This window comes from Sphaerodactylus townsendi, linkage group LG08 (genome assembly GCF_021028975.2).
Source record: "Sphaerodactylus townsendi isolate TG3544 linkage group LG08, MPM_Stown_v2.3, whole genome shotgun sequence".
Lineage (NCBI taxonomy): Eukaryota > Metazoa > Chordata > Lepidosauria > Squamata > Sphaerodactylidae > Sphaerodactylus > Sphaerodactylus townsendi.
This window is the reverse complement of record NC_059432.1, coordinates 3142031-3169515: the sequence shown is the minus strand read 5'-3', so window position 1 is coordinate 3169515 and position 27485 is coordinate 3142031. Positions and strand designations below refer to the sequence as shown.

The following is a 27485-nucleotide window of genomic DNA, read 5'->3' as shown; positions in this document are numbered from 1 at the left end:
TCCTACCGTTATTGTCCTTTCCAGTGACTTATCTTCTCATGATGTGACCCAAGTACCATGGCCTCATTTTAGCTTCCAAGGAAAGTTCAGGCTTGATTTGATCTAGAACCCACTGATTTGTCTTTTGGGGAAGTCCAGAGTGTCGGTAAAATTCTCATCCAACAGCACATTTCAAACAAAACAACTTCCTTCCTGCCATCTGATTTCATTGTCCAGCTTTCACACCCATACATCGTCATGGAGAGACAGAGTGGTGTAGTGGTTAAGAGTGGTGGACTCTAATCTGGTGAACTGGGTTGTTTCTTCTCTAACTCTGTGGCCCTTTCCATTTTGCCATAAACAGCCCTGGGGACGGCAAAACATCGTCCCTCGAGCCTGTTGCCTCGTGATAGCTGCATCAAGAGTTGCCTCGCCAGCCTCCCCTTGAAGCGGCGCGCAAAGCTGCTGTTAAAGCTCACCGCTTCCCCAGCGAGGTTTTTGGGAAACAGCTGTGTGAACGGCAGCAGCTGGAAGGTGCCATTCCCCCTCCCCTTTCCCAAATGCCTCACCGTGTCCTCCGGCCTCCGCCGCGTCGCACAGGTCAGGGGACATGCCCCCCCTGCCCTGCGACTTCTGAGCTGTCGCGCAGGGCGGGGGGGGGGCGCGGTCTCCTGGCCACCAATGGTGACGCGACCTCGTGTCTCCCTGGCCTGTGCGACGCACCAGAGGCCAGAGGACCCGGTGAGGCATTTGGGGGACGGCGCAGCCTGTGCGGATGCTGCGCCGTCCTCCCCGTCACAACCAGGACCGTTCATGGTCTCAGCTGGTCGGGCATTATGTACGCCGACCCAACCCCCATCGTGGCCGTGCGGAAACGGCCTCTCACACATGAAGTCTACTGGGTGACCTTCAGCTCATTACAGTTCCTTAAAGGTAGAGAAAAGCAGGGCCTGAAAGCCAACTCTTCTTCTTCATGGAGAATATTGTGGGATGCATTATCCTGATCTTGGTTGCCAGCCACACATCTTTACGCTTAAGGATCCTCTTTAGTTCCTTCATGACTGCCCGTCCCTGTCTCAGTCTCCTTCTGACTTCTTGGGCGCATTCTCCATTTTGGTTGCCAATTGAGCCAAGAAATAGAACATCTGTAACCGTTTCAGTTTCTTCATCATCAAAAATGTATACCCCGATAACCTTGTTGGTCTCTTAAGGTGCTACTGGGCCAGAATCTGGCTCCGCCAGCGTTCAAAGACCTTTCCAAATAATCATTTAAGTCGAAGGCTTTCACGGCCGGAATCACTTGGGTGCTGTGTGGTTTCCGGGCTGTATGGCTCCTAGCATTCTCTCCTGACGTTTCGCCTGCATCTGTGGCTGGCATCTTCGGATGCCAGCCACAGATGCAGGCGAAACGTCAGGAGAGAATGCTGCTAGAACACGGCCATACAGCCCGGAAACCACACAGCACCCAAATCATTTAAGATTTGTCACGCATTAGAAACCAGCCTCCATCAGATCTTTTACCAGCACCATCTTGCTAATTCACTGCACCTTGACTTTCAGTAGGTCTTAGTAGAGGTCTTCTACTGTTTAGCAATTCCATCATTCAGAGGTCACAATGGTAAGCCAACTGAGAACGTGATGGCCACATTAAGCAATAGACTGGGAGAATGGGCATATTTTCGGCAGAAGGCACCACAGTCCAATGGAGAAGTTCTGTTTGTTTCAATGAAGCACGCTCCAGAGAACTTCTCTGCACCATGTGAGTTGCCTGGAGGAAGGCGGAGGTGTTTGGATTGTTGAGCTTGGACATTAAAATATTTTTGGGGTGCCTGGAGCTGACCAAACCTGCCAAAACAGGGCTAGTCATGTCAGCTCCCTGCTGAACCATCTGCGATTTGCAGACCTGTAGGAGCAACAAATAATTTGTGCAGAGAAACCAAACCATGTGGGTCAAGAGAAGATCATTCTCTCACCTCTGGTCACCTCCAATCTGTTCTGGGAGACAGGGGAGGAGTCTGTGGTAAAACCTCTGCACAAATGGAAGGAAGGAACTCTCCAGGGTACCAGGAGAGACACTTCATTGTTCTGTCTCTTCATCATTCCATCTTTGTTCTAAAATGCTCCGTTTGGGTCCCGGTGCCTACCTAGTTCTGTCCCCAAGGCACTAGGAAGAAGAAGAAGAGTTTGGATTTATATCCCCCCCTTACAATTTCCTTTCTCTCCCCACCCCATCCCCACAACAAACACCCTGTGGGGCTGAGAGCTCTGTAGAGCTGTGACTAGCCCAAGGTCACCCAGTTGGCATGTGTTGGAGCGCACAGGCTAACCTTAGTTCCCCAGATAACCCTACACAGCTCAAGTGGCAGAGCAGGGAATCAAACCCAGTTCTTCAGATTAGAGTGCACCTGCTCTTAACCATTACGCCACTAGGACCCAAGGGTAGCCTTCTAGAACAAAGACGGTCCAGGAAATGGCAGATCTATTCTCAAATCTGGTGTCATCTTTATCCTGAAATGGGTATAGCCGCTGGAGATTTCATTGGCTGTACAGAGTTTCCAAAATGTTGCTTCAGCACGGTACAAAGATCTTTACTGTGGGACTGAAGGTGAGCTGCTGCAGACATTTTGTGGCTTGTCTCCGTCTCCTCTGGCAACCATTTTACGGTTGAGACCACAATGCTGTTAGAGTTCTAAACATGCCTATTGGCTGAAATGTCTTGAAGATCCCAGACATATGGTGAGATCCTCCAATGACTGTTCACACTGCACATTCACTAGAACTATCTAAGCGGATCTGATCACTGTGTGGCCTTCTCATCGTTACCCCCCTGCCATTTTTCATATCGATCGCTGCTATCATTAATAAAAGCAAATCACAAAATGTCCCATGTGAGTCTCTCATTGGTTGTTGTTGTTGTTTTTTTTGGGGGGTATCAGATTTGCATTTTGTAGTAAATTGACTGTGCCCAGAATAAAATTAATCATGTATTTAAGACTTCAAATTGCTCCAGTCTGGGCAGCGATTTTCAAGTTGGCAGCACAGTTTGCGCGTGTAGGTTGTGAAAAATCGGCCATACTTTTTAAAAAATGCTATTAGTTCATTTGGCTGTATGGTCGCTCCCATCGTTTTCATGTCCCAAACAAGCTATGGCAAACTGCACATGCCAAACTCTTCCACAAATAAGTGGTCCTTAAAAAGCTCCCTTCCAGTATTACTAGCACTATTTGGGTCCTTCCTGAATTGTTCACACAGTGGAAGTCCTGGGTTTGTTGCTGTGTAATTTATGAAGCAGCCCGCAGTTGAAATCATTGCATTATATTGCTGCATCTAAAGAGAGCTTGACAATATAGGCTTCAAAATTTTCAGTCCCTTTGAAACCATCTTTAGAAACACCTTACATAACAGAGGTCGTATTTGTTGGACTTTGTGATTTAAAGATGTTTTTATCAGTCAGTCACTCCATAGTGTTCTTTTTTAGCCACCAAAGTTTAGAACAGTTTTTTATTGGCTGTTGTGGGTTTCCTAGGCTGCGTTGCCACGATCTTGTAGTTTGAGCTCCTATGGCTGGCATCTTCTCCACACACGGTGGTTCTCCACACACGGAGAGAAACGCAACTCACTGTGAAATGCCTCTGAAGATGCCAGCCGTAGAGCAAAAACAACCGGACCACAGCCACTCAACCCAGGAAATCCACAACACCCGGTTGATTCTGGCTGCTAAAGCCTTTGACAATACGACAACTTTTATCTTGGCAATTTGACGCATGGTTGCTTGGATAACAAAATAAGGTTGTACGATGGGCTGTGTTAACTGGATTACAGCTGGTTTCTTCTGATCCTGACTGGAGGCAGTTTAGAAAATCAGCATCTTTTAAGGGTTTTTTAGATACCGTATATACTCGTGTATAAGTCGACCCGCATATAAGTCGAGGCACTTAATTTTACCACAAAAAGCTGGGAAAACTTATTGACTCGCGTATAAGTCGAGGGTGGGAAATGCAGCAGCTGCTGGTAAATTTCAAAAATAAAAATAGATACCAATACAATTACATCAATTGAGGCATCAGTAGGTTAAATGTTTTTGAATATTTATTTCAAAGAAAAACAGTAAACTGGCTCTGTAAGTGGAAAAGAGGGTCAACAAGAACAATATGGTATCAACAATAACTTTAAAAGTACAAAAACCTTAGCTCAACCAGCAACCAAGCTAAAACACAGGAGTTAAAATCCTTCAAAACTGGATTCCTCATCATCATCTGTATGTCCAAATGTAACCCAACTTAGATTTTAAGAGGGATATGATCAGAAATGGAAAACCTACTATTAGCTTCCATTGTAAACAATGGGGGATGGGGCACCCCTTTGGGAATCAATAACTTTGGATCCCCTGACCCAAACTTCACCAAACCTGGCTGGTATCCTAAAGAGACTCTCCCGATGAGACCAGCCAGGTTTGGTGAATTTTGGTTCAGAGGGTCCAAAGTTATGGACCCTCAAAAGGGTAGCCCCATCTACTAATAGCTCCCATTGAAAACAAGGGGGAATGGGGCACCTCCTTTGGGGGTCCATAACTTTGGACCCCCAAAACCAAACTTTACCAAACTTGGCTGGTATCATAAAGAGACTCTCCCGATGAGACCAGCCAGGTTTGGTGAATTTTGGTTCAGAGGGTCCAAAGTTATGGACCCTCAAAAGGGTAGCCCCATCTACTAATAGCTCCCATTGAAAACAAGGGGGAATGGGGCACCTCCTTTGGGGGTCCATAACTTTGGACCCCCTGAACCAAACTTTACCAAACTTGGCTGGTATCATCAGGAGTGTCTTTTGAGGGTACCCTGAAATTTTGGTGTTGCTAGCATAAAAACTGCGCCCCCTGCTGGCCGGCAAAGTAAAAACACACAAAAATTTAATGACCCGCATATAAGTCGAGGGGAGCTTTTTCAGCATTAAAAATGTGCTGAAAAATTCGACTTATACATGAGTATATACGGTATTATTGGGGATATCCAGCCACACTTACAACTGTAGGAGCATGGACTTCCTACTGCCTTCCCAGGATGTATACACATCAGGGTGGTATATACATCTAATAAATCAAATCAGTATATATGGCTACATTTCATCTGAAATAGGGCACCTTGTACATCAGGGGGGCCACTCCCAGTACGTGTCGTTGGATACCCCAAACATAATGTCTGAAAAAAGTCTTGTGGAAAAAAGTCTTGTGCTGCCCTTCAGGGTCCATCTCGAATAGTTTGGTCTGTTTAAAGATTAACGTGCTAGTTTTGATGTCTGCCCAGTGGTTTGTTCTCTCTGGTAGCCCTGTGGACGTAGTTCATGACTTTGGAGCCGACAGACAAAGAGGCCTGTCATTGGCCAGGGAGGGGGAGGCAGGGCGTATAAACCAGGGGGGGGGAGGCCTTCCAAGCCCCTTCCTCAGTCCTTTCTCCAACCCAGTGCTCATTTGGTTCTCCCTCTCCTTGCCTCTGATCTCTCCTGGCTGTGTCTTCCTTTAGAGTTGCCCACCCTGTTCTTCCCTCCAGTCAGTGCCTACCAGATCCCATCACGTCCTATGTGGCATCCACCATTTCTCCCTTTGCTCCTGAGACTCATTTTGCTTCCAAACTTCCCGGGCACCCCAACCAGAGTGCCAATGGTTGTATAGTTGTCTTACCGTACCGCAGGGGTGTTTAACTCTGGCGTGCCCAGATGTTCGTGGGCTACAATTCCCATCAGCCCCTGCCAGCATGGCCAATCCTGGCAGGGGCTGGTGGGAATCGTAGTCCATGAACATCTGGAGCACCAGAGTTGGACACCCCTGTCTTAACAGGCCTGGGACCATCGTATCTTAGAGACCGCATCACCCCATATGTCCCTGTACGGCCTCTCCGATCCGTGGAGGCCAATCTACTAGTGGTCCCTGGTCCTTCGGTGATGCGGCTGGCCTCCACACGGGCCAGGGCCTTTACGGCTCTGGCCCCTGCCTGGTGGAACACTCTCTCTCCAGCTGTCCGGGCCCTGCGGGACCCTGGTGAGTTCCGCAGGGCCTGTAAGACGGAGCTGTTCCGCCGGGCCTTTGGAGGAACCGGCTGCTGATGGTGCCCCCCTCCTGTGGCCCTTGACATCTGGGCCATTTGTCATCTAACGAGACTCGCCATGCCTCCCTTTTTGGGGGGGAGGGAATTTTAAAACTGGAATGCTGGACGCCACTCTATTTTATTGAGATTTATTGTATAATCCTTGGATTAGTTTTTTATCGCTGCTTTTAAATGTTTAACTATTTTATATTGTTACCCCTATGCTGTACACCGCCCAGAGCCCTTCGGGGATGGGGCGGTATAAAAGCCTAATAAAATAAACAAACAAACAAACAAACAAACAGTATTTTGGACTCCCTGCCCAGCTGAACTAATTTTTGACACTGGTCATGGAGTTGAACTTCCACAGAGTTACGGATCTAATTGTTGCCACCTGCTTTTCAGTGGTTCTATTGCCTGAATTAGTCTAGAGCAGGAGTTCCCCAACATGGTGCATGCGGGTATTAAGGTGCTAGCCAACACCTTTCCTAGCACCTGCCAAGTGTTTTTAAGAAGTAGTTGTGGCAAGGTGGAGCTTTTGCCCAGAAGGGCCATAGCTGCCACCACAGCACAAGGGCCTTGACTGCATTAGTGTGTATGTATGCAAAAAAAACCAACCCTTTTCTAAAAAGAAATCTTCATTCTGAATTGCAACATATCAGATAGAGCTTCTGCCCTGAAAATGATGAAATTACTTAGATTTGTGCATAACTTCACTCCCTGACGTTTTGTGGTTGGCTCCGCCTCTTGTAGTCACCATTTCCGTGGCTGTACCCAGCCCCCCGTGTCATAATTCCAAAGGTGCCCATGGACCCGAAAAGGTTGGGGATTGTGGCAGAAACCGGCATGAAGAAAATGTTTTCTGTGGTATCCTTGTGTCACGTATAACTTGAAGTTCCTCCATTAGGCCATAGCGAGACGCTCCGTCGCGTTTTCTTCACCATTATTGATTATGCCATAAAATAGTAGCCATTTAATTACCTCCGCGATCAGACAATGTGATTATTTTCATCCCTGGCGATGCAATCATGGAGTTCCACTAACCGATTCTGCCATTTTCCTGTTTTGAAAATCGGGATGTAGTAGCCTATAGTGCAGTGGTGGCGAACCTATGGCATGGGTGCCAGAGGTGGCACTCAGAGCCCTCTCTGTGGGCACGCGCAAATAGAGTCCCCCCCCCCCATCTAGGCTGGCCTGGGCCGCTGGGCTCAATTATTAGCATTAAACCTAAGACCTAGTTTTGGGGAAGCAGTATAGGTAAACCTGTTAAGCGCTGTTAAACCCCGCTGAGTTTCATACAAAGAACTAAAGCGCAATCCTTTACCTGGGAGTAAGTTCGGTTGCTGGCTATGGGGCTTGCTTCTGAGTAAACCCTCCTAGGGTTGTGATTCACCCGTTGGAAGAGTTGCACAGTTGCTTCAAAACAAAGCCACCGACTACCACCAAGCTTACTCCCGAGTAACGCACTCCTTGGAGTCAACCGTTTTTTTTCTAAACTAAAACCTCAGTATTCAGGTTAAATTGGCACGTTGGCACTTGGTGATAAATGCGTGGGTTTTGGGTTGCAATTTGGGCACTCGGTCTTGAAAAGGTTTGCCACCACTGCTATAGTGGATAACACAGATTCCAAGTGAGGAGAGCCAGGCTGCGTGCGTGGCCCTGTGTATGCCTACGTGTTGCTGGTCATTCGCCTGGATGAGTCATTAAGCCTCACTTAGCCTTAGGAGCTGAAAACAATGTAATTGTAAAGGCCAGGTATCGAGCAGGGTAATCTGTGTATGTTGTCAGGGCTTTCGATTTTGATTCTGGACCTACACTTTCCCTTCTAATTCATAGGTGCATATGTGACGGCTGCCATCTTGACAGACCCCAGAGGTTGAAACGGGGACCACCCGAGCTGAAAGCGTGAGTCTCTGCAGCTTGCGCTAAAGAGCCAGGCTCTGAAATAGGCTGTGACAGGCTCCCTTGTCCTCTGTGGGCCAGCCACGGAGAGGGACGCTTCCTAAATACAGAGGTTCGCTTGTAACCCAACGTCAACAGCTTCACCCCACCCCCCTTGTCTTCAGTAGATCAGCGATTGTGTCTGTGGTGCAGTGCCACCGGCTATTTTCACCATGAGCCCAATTTCTGTCCTTCGGCCACTCTCTCTTGGTCACCGCATCCCAGCCTCCTGTTTTGGCGCTGAGGAAACTCACAAACAAAAACTGTTTTTGTTCCTTCACCTGAGAGAGAGAGGTGTAGATTAGTTGAGGGCAGCGGAAAAACAGTGTCTTGGGTCAAGGGAAATGGCCAATGGGGGGACAAGGTGGAGAACTTTGGAGAACAGGAAATGGAGAACAGGAAAGAACTTCAGTGTTTGTAACAAAGCTGAGAGGAAAGATCCCAGGGACATTTCAGGTGGAGCGAGGGAACAAATCAATCGTTTAGATTTCCCACCTTCCCTGTTGCTAAGGCTGTGTAGAATTGCTTTTCATACCCAATCACCCAGTAACTCAGTGATGAGATGCATCCACATTATTTATACTTCACTGAAATGGAACCCAAGAGCAGGGGAGACTTGCCCAAGCTCTCCATCCAACCCAGATCTGACCAGGGTATGAGTCACAGGAATCTTCCTGGTGGATTTTTGAAAGCAGTAGGAAGCGTGGCTCCTCCCCACCTGCGGTGTTATCGTGTTGGTGTTTGAGATCCTACCAAAGCACCCTTTGGCAAGATGCTATCCAATGAGGTACAACAGGATTTGAGATATTGAGGAACAAAGCAGCTAGATTTGACTCTAGTAGTAGAAGAAGAGTTTGGATTCATACCCCGCCTTTCTCTCCTGTAAGGAGACTCAAGGCAGCTTACAAACTCCTTTCCCTTCCTCTCCCCACAGTAGTCCGGTTGTGAGGTAGGTGGGGCTGACAGAGTTCAGAGCCCAAGGTCACCCAGCAGGAATGGCAGAGTGGGGAAAATAAATCTGGTTGACCAGATAAGAGTCCACCGCTCATTGGGCTAGTCACAGCTTTTCGGAGCTCTCTCAGCCCCACCCCCCTCACAGGGTGTTTGTTGTGAGTGGGGGAGGGCAAGGAGATTGTCAGCCCCTTTGAGTCTCCTGCAGGAGAGAAAGGGGGGATATAAATCCAAACTCTTCTCATATGGAGGAGTGGGGAATCAAACTTAGTTCTCCAGATTAGAGTCCACCTGCTCTTAACCACTACACCACACTGAGCCACACTCGCTCTGTAGCACTTCAGTGACCAACAAAGTGTTCAGGGCATGAACATTCAAGACTCAAAACTCTCTTTGGCGGTATCTGATGAAGGGAACGTTGACTCTCAGCAGTTCATACCATGAAAATCTTGTTGGTCTCTTAGGTGCTCCTGAACTCAAATCTTTCTGTTCCGCTGCAGACCAATATGGCTGCTCTCCTAAAACCTAGGAACAGAATATTCAAGAAACACACCCCTGAAGGGAGGGACAGCGGAGACTGGAAAAATATATTGATAATATGGAATACATTAATTGGGAAACCCAAGTAACGCAGCCACGAGGTCCAATCTTGAAGTTAGTGTGAATCCTACTCTTATCCTAACACCCCACGGAGCAAAGTTGGAAGTCTTCCTGCAGCCTGCCTCCAGCTTAAGTGGTTCTTCCTTTGGACCAGGGGTCTTCAAACTATGGTCCTCCAGATGTTCATAGACTACAATTCCCATGAGCCCTACCACTTGGCCATGCTGGCAGGGGCTGATGGGAATTGTAGTCCATGAACATCTGGAGGGCCATAGTTTGAAGACCCCTGCTTTGGAGAAACAGTCACATAATTCGTAGGATGGCTTCGTAAGCTGGCTGAAGGCTACTTGGAAGATGAATGGATCCACTCCATCAGTTGGGTCGGGGCAATGTCTCGCAAGGTGTGGATGTAGCCCCTGTCTGGGCAAAAGGAGAAGGGGCGGGAGAAGGCAAGGAAGGTCACACCACCCTGTCCCCTTGTCTCCTGTGTGATCTGTCACCATCACCCCCATCTAAGACCTGTTCATTGCAGCAAAGGAGTTGAGGTTGAAAATTGAGTGCGTTCTCTGTGGGTTTCCAGCCAACAACGGAAAGCAGAATCCCAGCATACTTGCAGTTACAGGAAGGGCTTTGTCATTCATGTTTCCATTATATCTCACTGTCCTCTGAAGGCGGCATCCTGATTCTCTGTGTGGCTCAATATTCACAGTGGGATTTATTTCCTTGCCTTGTGCCAAGGATCACAGCTCCAGAGTTTAGTTCACTCTTTAAAGGAAGGGTGATAGTTAGGAATCGTTAGGACCATTTTTAGGTCTTGGGATCGTGAGTCAGTGTATTGTCATTAGACCTAATTATATATCCCAGGATGCATTTGGCCTTTTAGACTCGCCCTTAGCTCTAGGTTTAATGGGGGCCTTTGATACCCCCCTTTTCTCTTTCTTTTTGGCATCTTTACCTTATCTCTTAAAAACAAATCTCCTACATAGTAACAAATACCCTGTTTCCCCAAATATAAGACATCCCCAGAAAAAGATGTAGTACAGGTTTTGCTGAAGTGCAAAATATAAGGCATCCTCTGAAAGTAAGACATAGCAAAGTTTTTGTTTGGAAGCATGCCCGACGAACCGAACACAGAAAAATAAGACATCCCCTGAAAATAAGACATAGCGCATCTTTGGGAGCAAAAATTAATATAAGACACTGTCTTGTTTTCGGGGAAACACGGTAGTTGGTGGTTGGGTCATGGTGCCGTTCAGCAGTTGAAGCCAAAACATTCATGCTTAACCAGTTGTCTAAGGAAATTCCTTTAGAACATTGCCCTCCTAAGCTAGAAATTCATTGTTGCTCTTGAATAACCTTTTCCGTTCACTGCAAGGTGACTAGTTTGGGAGGAAAGTCTTCAGAGCGCCCTTTAGATTGCGATTCTCTTCCCACAACATTTCACAGAGCATTTCCCTCCAATCACATTGCAGATAGATGCCACCCCAGTGACCATCTCTGGTTCAAAGGATGTGGGTGTCTCATTTGTACTGTTGTTAACATTTTTGTATGTCACTCATTGTCAACATGAAAATGAAGAAAACTTGTACCAGCAGGCTACAATAATGACTTCAAAAAAAATTAGTTCTGCAATGGGAGAATGTAAACAATTTTTCCAAAACATTTGGTTACTGTTGGTAAAATTATAAAATTACTTTGGTTACTTAAAAGCAAATTGCTACTCCAGTGGGAGAACTAATTTTTTTGAAGTCATTATTGCAGCCTGTTGGTACTTCTTCATTTTCACCTTGGTGTGTACCTTCCCCTCTTGCTTAGCATGGAGGAAACTCATTGTCAACAGGCATGACCTGTGGGTGGTTTTGGTTTTGGCCTGTTGTTACAGTTGGATACCCTTTGCAATGCCATTTTTAAGCGATGCCCCTACCCCCCACCTCATCCCCATGTTTTAAAGCAGTGCTCAAAAGAGACCTTTTGAGCTTCAGGCATTTCCATTGTGTGTATCCCTTTGTCACAGTCTTGAATGAAATGAACAGGACAAGCGCCCTCAGATGCTTCAGCGTTGAAAATCGTAGTCACCAAAGTTAGCCCAAATCAAATGTTTCGACAAGGCTGTGCCGCCCTCTCTTTAGCACCCAGTTTCCATGTGTCCAGATCCTTGCCTATTTCTTGTCCAGGTTAGCCCGGTATTGTCAGATCTCAGCTGCTAAACAGGGTCGGCCCTGGTTAGTACTTAGATGGAAGACCACAAAGGAAGTCCAGGGTTGCTATGCGGAGGTAGGCAACGGCAAACCACCTCTGAATGTCTCTTGCCTTGAAAACCACATGAAGAGTGGGCAGAAGTCATCTCTGACTTGACTTTACTGGCATCTATTTGCTACCATTCGTTACAATTTTGTCCCATCCACAGATAATTGACATTCACTGGGGTGCTGTGTGGTTTCCGGGCTGTATGGCCATGTTCTAGCAGCATTCTCTCCTGACGTTTCGCCTGCATCTGTGGCTGGCATCTTCCAGAGAGAATCCTGCTATGAAGATGCCAGCCTGGCCAATGCGTCCGGAAAAAGCCAACACTAAGCTTCTGGCAGCCTTAACCAGTATTCCCTCGGTCTAACCGATGAAAGCCTTCGACAGTACAATTGCCATTCAATCTGTAGTGATTCTCAGGATCGAGTTTTGTTTTTATATTCCTAGATGGGTACCTTGTGTCTGGGTTTTTTTCTCTCATCAAAAAAATGCAGCATCCCAGTTTATCATTTTAGGACAGACACACGGGAGAAAATGTACATTCAGGAGGAATTGAGGCTGGAGATTAAACGACACCTTTGCAAACGGGCAGTTGCTATGGGCAAGATGTGCTTCCACCAGTGATGCAGGGTTCATGTATGGAGTTTTCCGACTGAGCGCACCAGAGCCAAACTTTTCCCCTACTTCACCTCCAGTATCTATGGCTCATTCCGCACATGCAGAATAATGCACTTTCAAACTGCTTTCAGTGCTCTTTGAAGCTGTGCGGAACAGCAAAATCCACTTGCAAACAGTTGTGAAAGTGGTTTGAAAACTCATTATTTTGCGTGTCCGGAAGGGACTTATGAGTAGGGATCAGGATGCAACAGTAGAGGGAAAGAAAGATCCAGGTGTCTCTCTGTCCAACCAAGGGTAGCCAGGTGTGTCTTTGAGGCTGGTAGACTGGCAAGCCAGAAGTAGAATGGGTAGAGGCAGACAAACTGGTGGGTACCCAGAAGTCTGGAATGCCAATGGAGGGTTTTCCTCATGATAGGTTGTCTGGTTTGAGCAGAAACGTTGACTGCCCACAACTGTTAGTTTTCTGGACCAGAAGGGTCATGGGATGTTCAGCCAACCTTCTGGCAGGAATGGCTGGTAGATCCCGCCTCTGACAAGTACAGTGAGCCAGCGCCTGACCCATTCGGCCCTTGCTTTAAGCCCCATGGCATCTATTAGTCCCACATACCCCAACCAGTCCAGGCTTTCTGTCTGAGATCAGATATCTTGTATGCAAAGGATATGTATGTGAGAGGTGGCCCAGACCAGCTGGAGACCTGCAAGCTCTTTTGAGTCCTACCACAGTCCTCCACACAGAAGAGCTTCAGTGTGTGTGTGGATCATGCCCATCATTTGCATATTCTTCCACCCTATTTGCCATCTTCTTCTCTCTTTTTTAACCATCAGTGGCAGCCAAAGGGTTTTCACAGCAAGAGACATTCATAGGTGGTTGGCCATTATCTGCCTCTACACCAGGGGTCTGCAACCTGTGGCTCTCCAGACATTCATGGACTACAACTCCCATGGCCATACTGACAGGGGCTGATGGGATTTGTAGTCCATGAACATCTGGAGAGCCACAGGTTGCAGACCCCTGCTCTACACCATGACCCTGGACTTCCTTGGAGGTCTCCCATCCAAATACTAACCAGAAGTGGCGTAGGAGCTTAAGAGCTCGTGTATCTAATCTGGAAGAACCGGGTTTGATTCCCATCTCTGCCGCCTGAAATGTGGAGGCTTATCTGGGGAATTCAGATTAGCCTGTACACTCCCACACACGCCAGCTGGGTGACCTTGGGCTAGTCATAGCTTCTCGGAGCTCTCTCAGCCCCACCCACCTCACAGGGTGTTTGTTGTGAGGGGGGAAGGTCAAGGAGATTGTAAGCCCCTTTGAGTCTCCTGCAGGAGAGAAAGGGGGGATATAAATCCAAACTTCTTCTTCCTCTTCCTCTTCCTCTTCCTCTTCCTCTTCTTCTTCTTCTTCTTCTTCCTCTTCTTCTTCTTCTTCTTCTTCTTCTTCTTCTAACCAGAGTTGACCCTGCTTAGCTTCTGAGATCTGACAAGAGCAGGCTCACAGTAGCTATCTTGATCACGGTGATCATTGTCTAGCCAGGTGCTTTTTGATTGATGTCTGAATCAGTATCATCTATGAGCAAGAGATGTAGAGGTGGGATTGGATTGTGTTTTTGTGAGTGTATGGACATTATCACGGGAGGGGAGGAACAGTCAGAATACATCAAGTTCTATTTCATCGGTGTTGAAGAAGGAGAGAGAAACACGTAGCCACCATGTGGGTGCAAGTCTTCTACGTGCTTGACTTTAGGACACTGTCAACAATCTTGTGGGGCAGGTCTCTGCAATTGTCCCCATATGTCAGGTACAGGAGCCATGGGGTGAGAAAGAGCAACTTCCTCAAGGCCACTGCCTAATTTTGGTGCAGAGAGGCAACTTGAACATGTTGTTTGCTACTTCCCAGTCAAGCTATAGTTGTTGGTGAGGGGCTGTGGCTCAGTGGGAGAGCATCTGCCTGGTGTGCAGAAGTTCCCAAGTTCAATCCTGGGCATCTTCAGTTAAAAGGACCAGGACGGTGGTGGTGTGAAAGATGTCTCCCTGAGACCCCGAAGAGCCGCTGGCAGTCTTCAGTAGCGAAGCCTGTCCTTGATGGACCAAGAGCCTAATGCAGGGGTCTTCAAACTATGGCCCTCCAGATGTTCATGGACTACAATTCCCATCAGCCCCTGCCAGCATGGCCAAGTGGTAGGGCTCATGGGAATTGTAGTCGGCGAACATCTGGAGGGCCATAGTTTGAAGACCCCTGGCCTAATGCAATAAAAGGCCCATGCCTACTAACACAACATTCACTCCCAAACGCTGAATGGCGGATGGTGTTTTCAGTGCATTCTTCCTCTGATATGCATTAGGATCCCTCCTAAATTTGAATTCAAGTGACTGGTCATTGCAGTCCCTTCAAAGGATCCTTTAGCTGTGTCATTTGCCAGAAGGGCAAGAGCCAAGTCTGGATTGCACAGCAGAGGAGCATAAAAGCCACTATGGGTCCAGAACAGGGGTCTGCAACCTGAGGCTCTCCAGTTGTTCATGGACTACAAATCCCATCAGCCCCTGCCAGCATGGACAATTGGCCATGCTGGCAGGGGCTGATGGGATTTGTAGTCCATGAACACCTGGAGAGCTGCAGGTTGCAGACCCCTGGTCCAGAACATAGATATGGAGAGACAGCATTGATCAAGCAGAAGTTCTGCAAGCTTCCACTTCACTTCATCTGTTCTCTCTGTTACCAAATATATATATATATATTGTTCCCCTCCATCATCATCACAGCCTTTGTGCTTCACCCACAAACATGCTTCTTTTCTTGGCTGATGCGAAAAGCAATTGTTCTGCTCACAATCAGACAGAAAATGATTCGTTCCACGGATGTTACCGCTTGTTGGGGGGTTTGCCGAGCGAGTGTGTTTGTGGTGATTCCGTGTGCTCCTCCTCGAGCTCATTTAAATGGTGTGGTATGACTTGATCTCCTATGCCGATCTCTTCTTTTTCTTCCCGCAGTGATGGGTCTTTCCCTTATGATTCTGTTCCGTGGCAGCAAAACACCAATCAACCACCAGGTTCCCTGTCGGTGGTCACTACAGTATGGGGCGTGACTAATACTTCCCAAAGCCAGGTAAGGTCCGCGGGCTGGCCGCTATCTCTCGTCGCCCTCTTTCAAGTCAGAGCTGGTGGCCAGAGCAGAAGGCTTCTTGAAAACAAGTCAGTAGAAGACGGAGAAGACAAACGACCCCAGATATCTTTATATGTGCTTGAAATTTGCATGTTCAACGCAGCCAAACAAATTACTCTTTTTAAAAGAAAAGTTCACCTTGGTGAACACTGTTTCTGTTCCTTCAGGCTCTTTGGCTTGTCTGTGTTGCCTTGTGATTGGCTGTGGTGGGCCCGGTAACTTTGGGTATGTGGGATCTCTGCCTGTTATGGGGGCCAGTGAGGCCCAGGATGGGGAGGGCCAAAGATGGGGGAAGCAGCACTGAAGAGAATGACATGAAAGCAAAGATAATATGTTCATAAGTGCTGCAAATTGGTCATTTCCCACTTGATTGTACGGAGTTTCATCTCAGCCCTGTTTATTACCTGGTGGGACTTCAGTGAATATCCTGCTGAAATGAGATGGAGATTTTCAAGGGCTTACACTACAGTGGGGTTAATACAAAGGAAGCCCAATGTATTTGCAAGATCTGTTTATTTAAAAATGTTTTGCCTGTTAGTTCTCTCTCTTGGGCAGAAAACTGGCACGTACCTGTTCCCTCCTTAAAGAAGCTGTGAGAAATTATTTTGTTAATATAATTCAGTCATGCGCACGTTTGTATCTTCAGGCCGTCTTTTGTAGGCACGAACCCTGAGGTTTCCACCCCCAGCAGTCGTTATAGTAGCATGGCAATACAATTTTTAAAAATGCTCAATTTCGGGTTGTAAAAACCCACAAATTTTCGATAAAGCCGAATACGACTGATAATCATTGGCTTTATTCGGCTTTTTACTGTTCGGTTCAGTTTTTAAAACCCGAACGTGAAATGTACCTAATTTAAAAAAACTCCCCCCTCCTCGGCCTTCCGCCACTCGTTCTTCAATTCCACATGTGGGATCTGGGAAACAGCGACAAGTGAGCTTCATCTGTAGCTGCTCCCCTGCCACCATTTCCAGTGGTATCTACACCAGGATTGCCTGTATGCTGTCAGCTCTCCAGATACCATGTGACTACAATTCCCATCTGCCTTCTGCCAGCATGGCCACAATGTAGCCCATGCTGGCGAGGCTAGATGAAGGGAATTAGCCAGTCCACTGAACATCTGGAAGAAACGCAGATGCAGACCAATCCTGGACCTGGCAAGGGACTCCGCAGCACAGAGCACAGAGGCCCCTTCCGCACATGCAGAATAATGTGTTTTCAAACCACTTTCACAACTGTTTGCAAGTGGATTTTGCTATTCCGCACAGCTTCAAAGAGCATTGAAAGCAGTTTGAAAGTGCATTATTCTGCACGTGCAGAAGGAGCCAGAGAGTCTCTCCGCCACCAGAGTTTTCCTGGCCTTCACCCTCCTAATTCTCTCTCTGCAAGAATTTGGGGGGTTGTTGTTGTTTAACATGCGAGCCTTGAGCCCCATCCCCTCCTCTAGCAGGTTTTCTTTTTTGCTGTCAGATCTCTGATGGCTTATGGGGAGCTCCACAGGGTTTTCGTTTGGGGGTCGTTTCCCATTGCCTGCGTCCATGTCACGTCCCTGGTATTCCTTGGAGGTCTCCCATCCAGATGCTAGACAGGGTCAGAGCACAGAGTGGATGACTGACTCAAGGTCACCCAGCAAGTTTGTACAGCACAAGTGGAGATTTGATCCTGGGTCCTAGTCCAGCACCTTAACCACTTAATTCCTTTCCCCCAAACCTGCACATAATAAACCTTCTCCTGATGGGTACACTAAACTGTGGTGGTTTGTCTCTGCTTTTTAAACCTTAGAAGCACAATTATGGAAACAGATTACGAATTTCTTTTAGAGTCCCCGATGCAATAAAAACTGCAAATCATGGTGGGTTGCAGGATACTACCCTGTTTCCCCGAATATAAGACATCCCCAGAAAATGAGATGTAGTAGAGGTTTTGCTGAAGTACGAAATATAAGGCATCCCCCAAAAGTAAGACGTAGCAAAGTTTTTGTATACGATCTGAAGAGAAACCAGAGAAACAAGTTTTTGTTTGGAAGCATGCCCGACGAACAGAACACAGAAAAATAAGACATCCCCTGAAAATAAGACATAGCGCATCTTTGGGAGCAAAAATTAATATAAGACACTGTCTTATTTTCGGGGAAACACGGTACTAATGGAAGCCTTATCTGCACTTAAAATTCTGGCTGTGTTTGATGGTTCTCCGTTGTGCCCGATTTTCCCACTGGACTACAGTTGACATTAGGAAAACATGGTATACATGGGCAGGTTTCAGAAACCTGCTATAGAGCCCTAGAATTTGATCGTATTTATGGATCATCAGTGCAGCTGAAGGGTGCATTTCAATCAATAGTGAGAGTTTATTTATTTCTGGAACTTATACCCCGCTGTATACAGAGGTTTTGGGGCAGCTTACAAAATTGAAAGCTACGGAGCTGAATGTGGATGCCCCCTTTCACAACAACCCCACTGTTTTCACTGGGTCCTTGCTGACCAACCAGTCTGTATTCCTCCAGGGAGGCCAATAGCATTATCAAGAGCTTTTCAAACCTCTCCCCACCTCTAACGAATTCCTTCCCACTAAGACGTGTGTGGCTAGTGTGTGAAGTGGCCCTCCTTCTTGAAGCCACATCTTTGCCTGTGTAAAAGTTGTCATCTCTGCTTTTTTTTCCCCCTTCCTTTCTGCGTCCCCTACTCAGGTGCTGGGCAACCCCATGGCAAATGCAAACAATCCCATGAACCCGGGAGGAAACCCCATGGCTTCCGGGATGACAACCAGCAACCCTGGCATGAATTCGCCGCAGTTTGCTGGGCAGCAGCAGCAATTCTCGGCCAAGGCGGGCTCCAACCAGCCGTACATACAGCAGAGCATGTACGGGCGCCCCAACTATCCGGGGAGTGGAGGTTTCGGGGGAAGGTAAGACCGGAACAGGCTCTCTTGTTCTCGTCAGCCGAGAAATCCTCAAGTTGGTACATTGCAGGTAGAAGAAACTTGTAGGACAGAGACCAGGTCACGTGATCCCGTTTCAGCAATTCATGGCATGTTCTGTCTCTAACGGCGCGTGTGCATAAGGGCTGCTCTACTGGATTCAGACCAAGGCCCAGCTAGTCGAATGTTCTGTTTGTAATAACAGCCATCCAAATAATTGAGAAGTTCGCATACATGACATAATGGCCTTCCTCTGTTGTTTGTCCCTATTATCTGGAATTCAGTGGTATACTTTCTCTGTCCCTGGAGGGTTCGCAAATCTGTAGTTGGTAATAGCCAGGGACAGACCTATCCGTTGGATTTGTTTAATGTCCTCTTCAGCCTAATTAAAATCACAGCTTGTTTCCTCATCTTACATAATGACACCCATACGCAAGTAGACGTCTACAGAATCAGCCAGTGCTGCCTCTTAGCCTGTTCAGGAGGTCAACAACAACAACAACCTTTATTTGGCATTTAAAAATAGGTTCTAGAGCATTCAAAGCGCAGACAGGAAGACTGTATATCGCAGTATACATTACTTAGAAAGTTCTGTCGCTTGTAAAAAAGAAATTTTGCTACTTACTTTTTCCAAGAGCACCCATATCTGTGTTGTTTTAACAGAAGCTCCTACAACAGAACAGTCATTCAGAGTCACTTTCAACGCGATGATGTCTAGAGGCCAGCCTGGGAGAGAAATTCCTGATGCCCACATATCTCGGACAGTCCAAGCAATAATGTGAGCAAGAGTCTCCAATTGATTTTTTACAGTGTGGACAAACCCTCGATCCTGGAGAGGGATGGATAAGTAAATCTACCCTTGTAATGGCCGATGGGAAGCGTATTGGATCTGGCCCTTCAGATAATCCATCTCTGTTGGGGGTTCAGTTAATAATTCAAGATATTTGGCTATGTGCCCCTGTTCCTCGCATTATTCCAACAGAGGGTGAGCATGATTTCTATTTGCTTTTGCCCCAACAAGATATGATATTCCCTGCCTCTAGAAGTCTACTTTTTCGAGGGTTTGGGAAAATCTCTCTACGGAAAGTCAGCATACAAGAGATCTTCCAGTAATAAACCTATTGAGTAAATTCCTCCTCCTTGATTTGAAAAGTTGATACTCATTCCAGAGGCAATAGGTTTGGGCGCCAAGCAGTGTATACTGTCCAGTACATCTGTGATTCGTTAAAACATAATTTGATCCAATACTTGAATGTATTCAGCCATGCTCTTGTTTCAAGTAGGTTCTGACCAGTTTCTAAGCATAGTACATCATATGGTACAGAGCTGTTCAGGAGGTATTCTGTATCATGGGAGGACTGAAAACACGTGGTGGGTTCATGCTGTCTCCTCACTTTGGGGCGAGAAAGCACTTAAGCAAGGAAGAACCCACCTTTGTTTGAGTTGTATCCTTACAAGACAACACTCCATTCTGTAGCCAGTCCGATTTTGTAAGGCCAAGTAGATCCTGTCTGAATCTACTGTGAAATTTCTGCATCATTTGACATGGTCATGTTTAAGTCTTATGCTTTGTTATCTGTTTGTTTCAGATATCTGCTCATGTTTTTATTTTATTTTATTATTGCTGCAATCCAAACCCTCTTTCACTGCTTATTGGATGTCCCAACCCTTCTGACTGCATTTGACTCCAATTATGTAATCTGCCTGGAATCTCTGTGAAAAAGGCAGACTAGCATTAATGTAAATAGATAGATTACAAAGAGAGCCAGCGTGGTGCGGCGGATAAAGCCACAGATTCTAATCTGGAGAACTGCAACCGAATGGTAGTGGTTAAGAGTGGTGAACTCTAACCTGGTGAACAACAAGGCTTGTTTCCCACTCCTCCACATGAAAGCAATGCTGGGCCAGTCACCTTGGGCCAGTCACAGATTTGTTCAGAACTCTCCTCTCAGCCCCACCTCCTACCTCAACACCACCTTACTAACCAACCAACACTGAATATGTTATATATAATATTCCATAAAATATACTATACTTTGTATTTTTATATCTTTATATATCTCTTATATTTGTATTAAGATAAAGCTTGGCTAGTTAATACTTTGTATTTCATATCGCTATGGTCAAACAATAAACTCTGGTTATTAGACACTAATTATTTATCCTAGGCTATATCCTATGCTTTAAATCTAGAGTGGGTGGGTGGGAATTACATTCACACCTCCTTAATACATTTATTTTTATTTCTTCTGACTAACTATCTTTTATATGAGATAGTTTTATTTTATTTCTACTTTATAATGATAGTTAGTTAGTAGAAATAAAATTGTATGGAAATGTATGGAATTCCCGCCCACCCTAGATTTAAAGCATATAGATATGCCTAGGATATTTGTATTTTATATCTTTATATATATTCTTATATTTGTATTAAGATAATTTTGGTTAGTTAATACTTGTATTTTTTATATCTTTTATATATACTCTGTAAGAACATAAGAATCCAGCCTCGCTGATCAGACCAGAGTCCATCTAGTCCAGCATTCTGCTACCGCAGTGGCCCACCAGGTGCCTTTTGGGAGCTCACATGCAGGGATGTGAAAGCAATGGCCTTCTGCTGCTGCTGCTCCTGAGCACCTGGTCTGCTAATGCGTTTGCAATCTGGAGATCAAGGGGAGGATCCAAGATTGGTAGCCATAGATCGACTTCTCCTCCATAAATCTGTCCAAGCCCCTTTTAAAGCTATCCAGGTTAGTGGCCATAACCACCTCCTGTGGCAGCATATTCCAAACACCAATCACACGCTGTGTGAAGAAGTGTTATTTCCTTTTATTAGTCCCAATTCTCCCCCCCCCTCTTATATTTGTGGCTACTCTGCCCATACACCTCAATATATATCTTGCCTGGCTTCTGCAAATTCACAGCTTCTGTCCCTCTTAGCAGGGGTGTCCTCTACTACCACCTCTGGGGCTTTTCGCGTGACATTCCATGGGTTGATCCTTCTGTCCCTTGTGCACTCTCTGGAGAGCTGAGAGTGTGTTCCTTTCGGGTTCCCATGCTTCGTTCCTTTATCCTCACTGAGAAGGGTAGAACCCCAAAACAATTCTGTAGTTTTCAAATTCACAGAATGCTCCAAGTGGTCCTTCTGCATTTCTCCAGTTGCCCCTCCTCCTCTGTTTTGAGATCTGCCATTTTCTCAGAGATGTCCCCTCGTGTCTTCTCTACCCAGCACCGCCTGCTCCATTCTGGCCAGGAAAGTCTCGCTCTTCTTAATAAAAAAGTGCAGGGCGTAGCTACTTGTGTTTCAAAGCCGCTCTTCTAACAAAGTAACCAACTTGCACTTCTGCTGCAGGTGATACCCATGCCCTCTGGCAGAAAAACACACATTCCACAGCTGTGGCAGGTAACAACAGCAGCTCCCCTGATGATCCATATTTAGGTGTCTTTAAATTCTGCAGAACAGATTTCTGGAGGCCTCCCTGTCTACACCTGTAGATTACCCAAAATCCAAGTTAGTCTCTTGCTTCTTTATATAGCTCAGCTCCCCTTGTTCACTGAAGCTCCATAGACCGCACCTTTACTCCCCTGTCTGTTTCCCCTTCTGGTCTCAGAGAGAGGCCAGTCTACAGTGCTGCTGCTTCTGAATAAAGTCATATATTTTCAGCAGAAAAAGATGGCCCCCCGTGATGTTAATGTAAGGGAATAACAAATTTAGCTTCAGCTTCAGAGCATAAGCAAAGGGAGGATGATCAGGACATACAAGGAAGGGCACTAATCAGGAAGTAGGATCCAGCAGGTTCTCTCACCAGTTCCCTTCGAGAGTGGGTTACCACTATTTGTGTGTCACGAGGAGTTACTAATCTGCTTTTCCATTAGAAATTCCATTAGGATGTCCAAAAAAATCATAAAAGTCTCTGTTGCTCTATGTGGCCAGTTAGCTGCTGTATGAAGTGAAACAGGATAATTCTCCCTGTTGGGCTGTTTTAAAAAAAACATGTTTTTGTGGAAATATGGTAAGAAGTTCCTTGTTTAAGGAAAGTATCCTTCTTTGATTTCCAGAAACAAAATTAGAGAGCATTTGAAAGTATGAAGCATTTGACAGGCAGTCAATTAGAGGAGAAGAAGTTGTTTCCTGCTGGCAGTGGACATGGACTTGCTATAATGAGTTTAAATTATGGACAGAAAGATACCAGCTGGAAATTAGGAACTTTTTTTTTTACAGTAAGAGTTTTATAGAAACAGAGAAAATGCCCTCACTCGAATGCCCATGCCAATGCTCATTATGCCCCACCCAGCCCCATTGGCTTAATGTACCACCGTTTGAATCCCACCCCATGGGGAACCCCGCAGAGCACAAAATTTTGGATCCCACCCACTGGCCTAAAGAGGGACGGCACTTTGTCTGGGAGCTCACAGCATAGCATGCTCGGCTTAATCAGGCCGTCTTTGCAAGCTTTTTCCTGAGTATCTAAAAAAACATGCCTAGCAAAATTACATCATTGATGTGAAAAAAAAAGGCTACCCAGGCTTAAAGGAAATTAGTCACAGGAGCAGGAAATGATTTGCAAATGACTTAGGGTCAATCAATTAGCTCTAATAAACACCTAAAATAAAGTTTTAATTAACACTGAAAACTGTGACACAAACCGCGGGGTTAAGCATGATTAGCATTGTGCTGGAGTTGGTTGGCGTGAAGGATATTGGACAGATCAAAGGGCTGCCGTCTTGCGTGGGAGAACAAACCTCAGCGGGCATGGCTCGATTGCGCCATTGTGACGCTTGCTATGAGCAGAGCTGGGTCACCATGGAAATTTTAAGACATGTGCAAGTGAAATTATATGATAGACTCTCGCAGGTAACCTTTTGGGCCCTCGTGCCCCCCCTCCCCAAGAATCATTCACCTGGGACGATTGTAAAGGATTCAATGGTGTTGATGGTGAAGTAACCTTGAGTGCATTCCACAGCCCGGGCGATGGGCCAGATGCATCGGCGGAGACTTTATCTTGCTTGCTGAGATGGGAAGTCTCCGCTTCCATACGGGAACTGTGGAAGGAGAGGATGGTGGGCGAATGGTATTATAACCTGTGCTTCTACGGAAGTGTCATTCCTGCTACTCGCGTTCTGAGGCTTTCTAACATGTCTTAATAAATGGACTCTTCATTACCAAAAGCCTTCTTTTATTTCTTACGCCTATGGAGATTCCTCTTGGCATTGTGGCAGGAATCTTAATTCATCTATATTCTTGTGCAGTGGACCTCTTTGTCTTGCGATGGAGAGGTTGAATGTTACTCGCTTTGGAAGTGCGGTAAGCCCCCCAAAGAGGGTCTGACCTTTCCCTTCTGGATCCAGAGACTCCGGCACGACAACGGGCCTCGCTGGTGCCTCTTCCCCGCCCTGAAATTATCGACGCGCACGAAGTCTTCCTTTACCTCACGTTGGAACGGTGGGACGTGACGCACTAATTTTATGGGGACTTCCATGAGTCGCTTGGGGCGCTTCGTCCATGGATCGAGCGCCTGCGGAACGGATCTCTACCCGTTTCCTGTGGATTACAAACCTCAGATGCAACCTGTCATGGAGGAGAGACGGCTTCACCACCTTTCATCGGCAACCCAGGAATCCATTGAATCCATCTCCTGGACTTCAGATTTTGGTGATGCTCCCTAAGGAACCACCGCGGGCACAGCACTGGGGCCTCGCCCAAAGGACACCGACTCAACCTGGAATTGGGAGGTGCATCCGCGGTCAGCTTCCCAATCCGGACTCCCCTATCCCGGTCAGCGGCACCGCGACCTGAGGTGCCTGCGAGGGGAGCCACCGGGTGGCTACGGGCGACTACGGTGTCTCCTCGGTGGCTCGCCTCTGATGACTTAAGAGTCTGAAGAAAGCCTGCATTCCTGTGCCGGACCGGGTTCCTCTCCCATCGAGAGAAGACTGGAGATGGCTGAAGTAGGCGGCAGAATCTTCGGTGATGCCCAAGCTGCATGGAACCGCGGAACGCCAGCTATGGGAGGAGGAACGGGCACAGTTGCAGCAAGAGTCGCGAAAACCCTGCAGAGGGACCGAACAGCAAATCTAAAGAAGTTCAGCTCGAAGTTGGACCGCGCCAAAAGACGCTTCCAACGGCAATATGCCCAGAATCTGTCAGTCCATGATAAAGTCCTGGAACAACAGTCCAGACTGGATTTTCCATAACGCAACGCCGAAGCTGCCTTCCGTACGGCGCGACGCGAAAGTGAACTCACTGAAGCCCTTAAACGGGACGAACTGCTTAAATTAGGGCGAGAAAGCTGCTTTGCATGCGCGACTCAAGATGCATTGGCTCTAAGGAGAGGGAGCTGGCTGGAGAGAGGGAACTAAGGAGTGCAGCAGACCAGAGGGGTCAAGTTGAACTCCATGTTGTTACTGGATCATGCCGGTGCCAGGGGCCACCATCTGGGTCCTGCCACCCAAATGCCAGCTGCACCGCCAGCGCCTCGGATTCCAGAGCCCCTGCACAACAGCCGCCGCCCAACCTGCTCAGCCAGCAACCACCTCCCCAGCAGGCGCCATAAGAGTCAGTTTAACGGGCTACTGCCCTCGGCTACCAGCCCGCTTTGATGGGACCGCCTTCCAAACTTCCTACTTCATCTTCCCTGGAGGGTTCGCAAATCTGTAGTTGGTAATAGCCAGGGACAGACCTATCCGTTGGATTTGTTTAATGTCCTCTTCAGCCTAATTAAAATCACAGCTTGTTTCCTCATCTTACATAATGACACCCATACGCAAGTAGACGTCTACAGAATCAGCCAGTGCTGCCTCTTAGCCTGTTCAGGAGGTCAACAACAACAACAACCTTTATTTGGCATTTAAAAATAGGTTCTAGAGCATTCAAAGCGCAGACAGGAAGACTGTATATCGCAGTATACATTACTTAGAAAGTTCTGTCGCTTGTAAAAGAAATTTTGCTACTTTTTCCAAGAGCACGACATCTGTGTTGTTTAACAGAAGCTCCACAACAGAACAGTCAGAGTCACTTTCAGATGTGTCTAGGGCCAGCCTGGGAGAGAAATTCCTGATGCCCACATATCTCGGACAGTCAAGAATAATGTGAGCAAGAGTCTCCAATTGATTTTTACAGTGTGGACAAACCCGATCCTGGAGAGGGATGGATAAGTAACGACCCTTTGTAATGGCCGATGGGAAGGTATTGGATCTGGCCCTTGTGATAATCCATCTCTGTTGGGGTTCAGTTAATAATTCAAGATATTTGGCTATGTGCCCCTGTTCCGGTATTATTCCAACAGAGAGGGGTGAGCATGATTTATTTGCTTGCCCCAACAAGATATGATATTCCTGTTCTAGAAGTCTACTTTTCGAGGTTTGGAAAATCTCTCTGGGTGTCAGCATACAGAGATCTTCCAGTAATAAACCTATTGAGTAAATTTTTGATTTGAAAAGTTGATACCATTCAGAGGCAAATAGGTCTGGGCGCGCAGTGTATATTAAACTGTGCACATCAGAGTTAAAACATAATTTGATCCAATACTTGAATGTATTCAGCCATGCTCTTGTTTCAAGTAGGTTCTGACCAGTTTCTAAGCATAGTACATCATATGGTACAGAGCTGTTCAGGAGGTATTCTGTATCATGGGAGGACTGAAAACACGTGTGGTGGGTTCATGCTGTCTCCTCACTTTGGGGCAGAAAAAAGTACCAAGCAAGGAAGAACCCACCTTTGTTTGAGTTGTATCCTTACAAGACAACACTCCATTCTGTAGCCAGTCCGATTTTGTAAGGCCAAGTAGATCCTGTCTGAATCTACTGTGAAATTTCTGCATCATTTGACATGGTCATGTTTAAGTCTTATGCTTTGTTATCTGTTTGTTTCAGATATCTGCTCATGTTTTTATTTTATTTTATTATTGCTGCAATCCAAACCCTCTTTCACTGCTTATTGGATGTCCCAACCCTTCTGACTGCATTTGACTCCAATTATGTAATCTGCCTGGAATCTCTGTGAAAAAGGCAGACTAGCATTAATGTAAATAGATAGATTACAAAGAGCCAGCGTGGTGCGGCGGATAAAGCCACAGATTCTAATCTGGAGAACTGTGGTGTAGTGGTTAAGAGTGGTGAACTCTAACCTGGTGAACAAGGCTTGTTTCCCACTCCTCCACATGAAGCCTGCTGGGCCAGTCACCTTGGGCCAGTCACAGTTTGTTCAGAACTCTCTCAGCCCCACCTACCTCACCACCTTACTAACCAACCAACTGAATATGTTATATATAATATTCATAAAATATACTATACTTGTATTTTATATCTTTATATATCTCTTATATTTGTATTAAGATGCTTGGCTAGTTAATACTTGTATTTTATATCGTTATGGTCAAACAATAAACTCTGGTTATTAGACACCAACCATCTATCCTAGGCATATCCTTATGCTTTAAATCTAGAGTGGGTGGGTGGGAATTACATACAATTCCCTTAATACATTTATTTTATTTCTTCTGACTAACTATCTTTATAGAGATAGTTTATTTTATTTCTACTTTATAATGATAGTTAGTTAGTAGAAATAAAATTGTATGGAAATGTATGGAATTCCCGCCCACCCTAGATTTAAAGCATATAGATATGCCTAGGATATTTGTATTTTATATCTTTATATATATTCTTATATTTGTATTAAGATACTTGGTTAGTTAATACTTGTATTTTATATCTTTATATATACTCTTAAGAACATAAGAACTAGCCTGCTGGATCAGACCAGAGTCCATCTAGTCCAGCATTCTGCTACTCGCAGTGGCCCACCAGGTGCCTTTGGGAGCTCACATGCAGGATGTGAAAGCAATGGCCTTCTGCTGCTGCTGCTCCTGAGCACCTGGTCTGCTAAGGCATTTGCAATCTGAGATCAAGGAGGATCAAGATTGGTAGCCATAGATCGACTTCTCCTCCATAAATCTGTCCAAGCCCTTTTTAAAGCTATCCAGGTTAGTGGCCATAAC

At 46.3% G+C, this 27485-nt stretch overlaps 1 protein-coding gene across 1 annotated transcript in view; it reads left to right on the top strand.

Annotated features, from left to right (window-relative positions):
- ZMIZ1 (zinc finger MIZ-type containing 1) overlaps window positions 1-27485 on the top strand; it is a 218241-nt gene that overhangs the window by 140130 nt on the left and 50626 nt on the right. The window contains exons 5-7 of the mRNA XM_048505840.1: window positions 7893-7961; window positions 15396-15510; window positions 18257-18474. Of these exons, the coding sequence (XP_048361797.1) occupies window positions 7893-7961; window positions 15396-15510; window positions 18257-18474 (402 nt within the window). The remainder of the gene's footprint in view (window positions 1-7892; window positions 7962-15395; window positions 15511-18256; window positions 18475-27485) is intronic.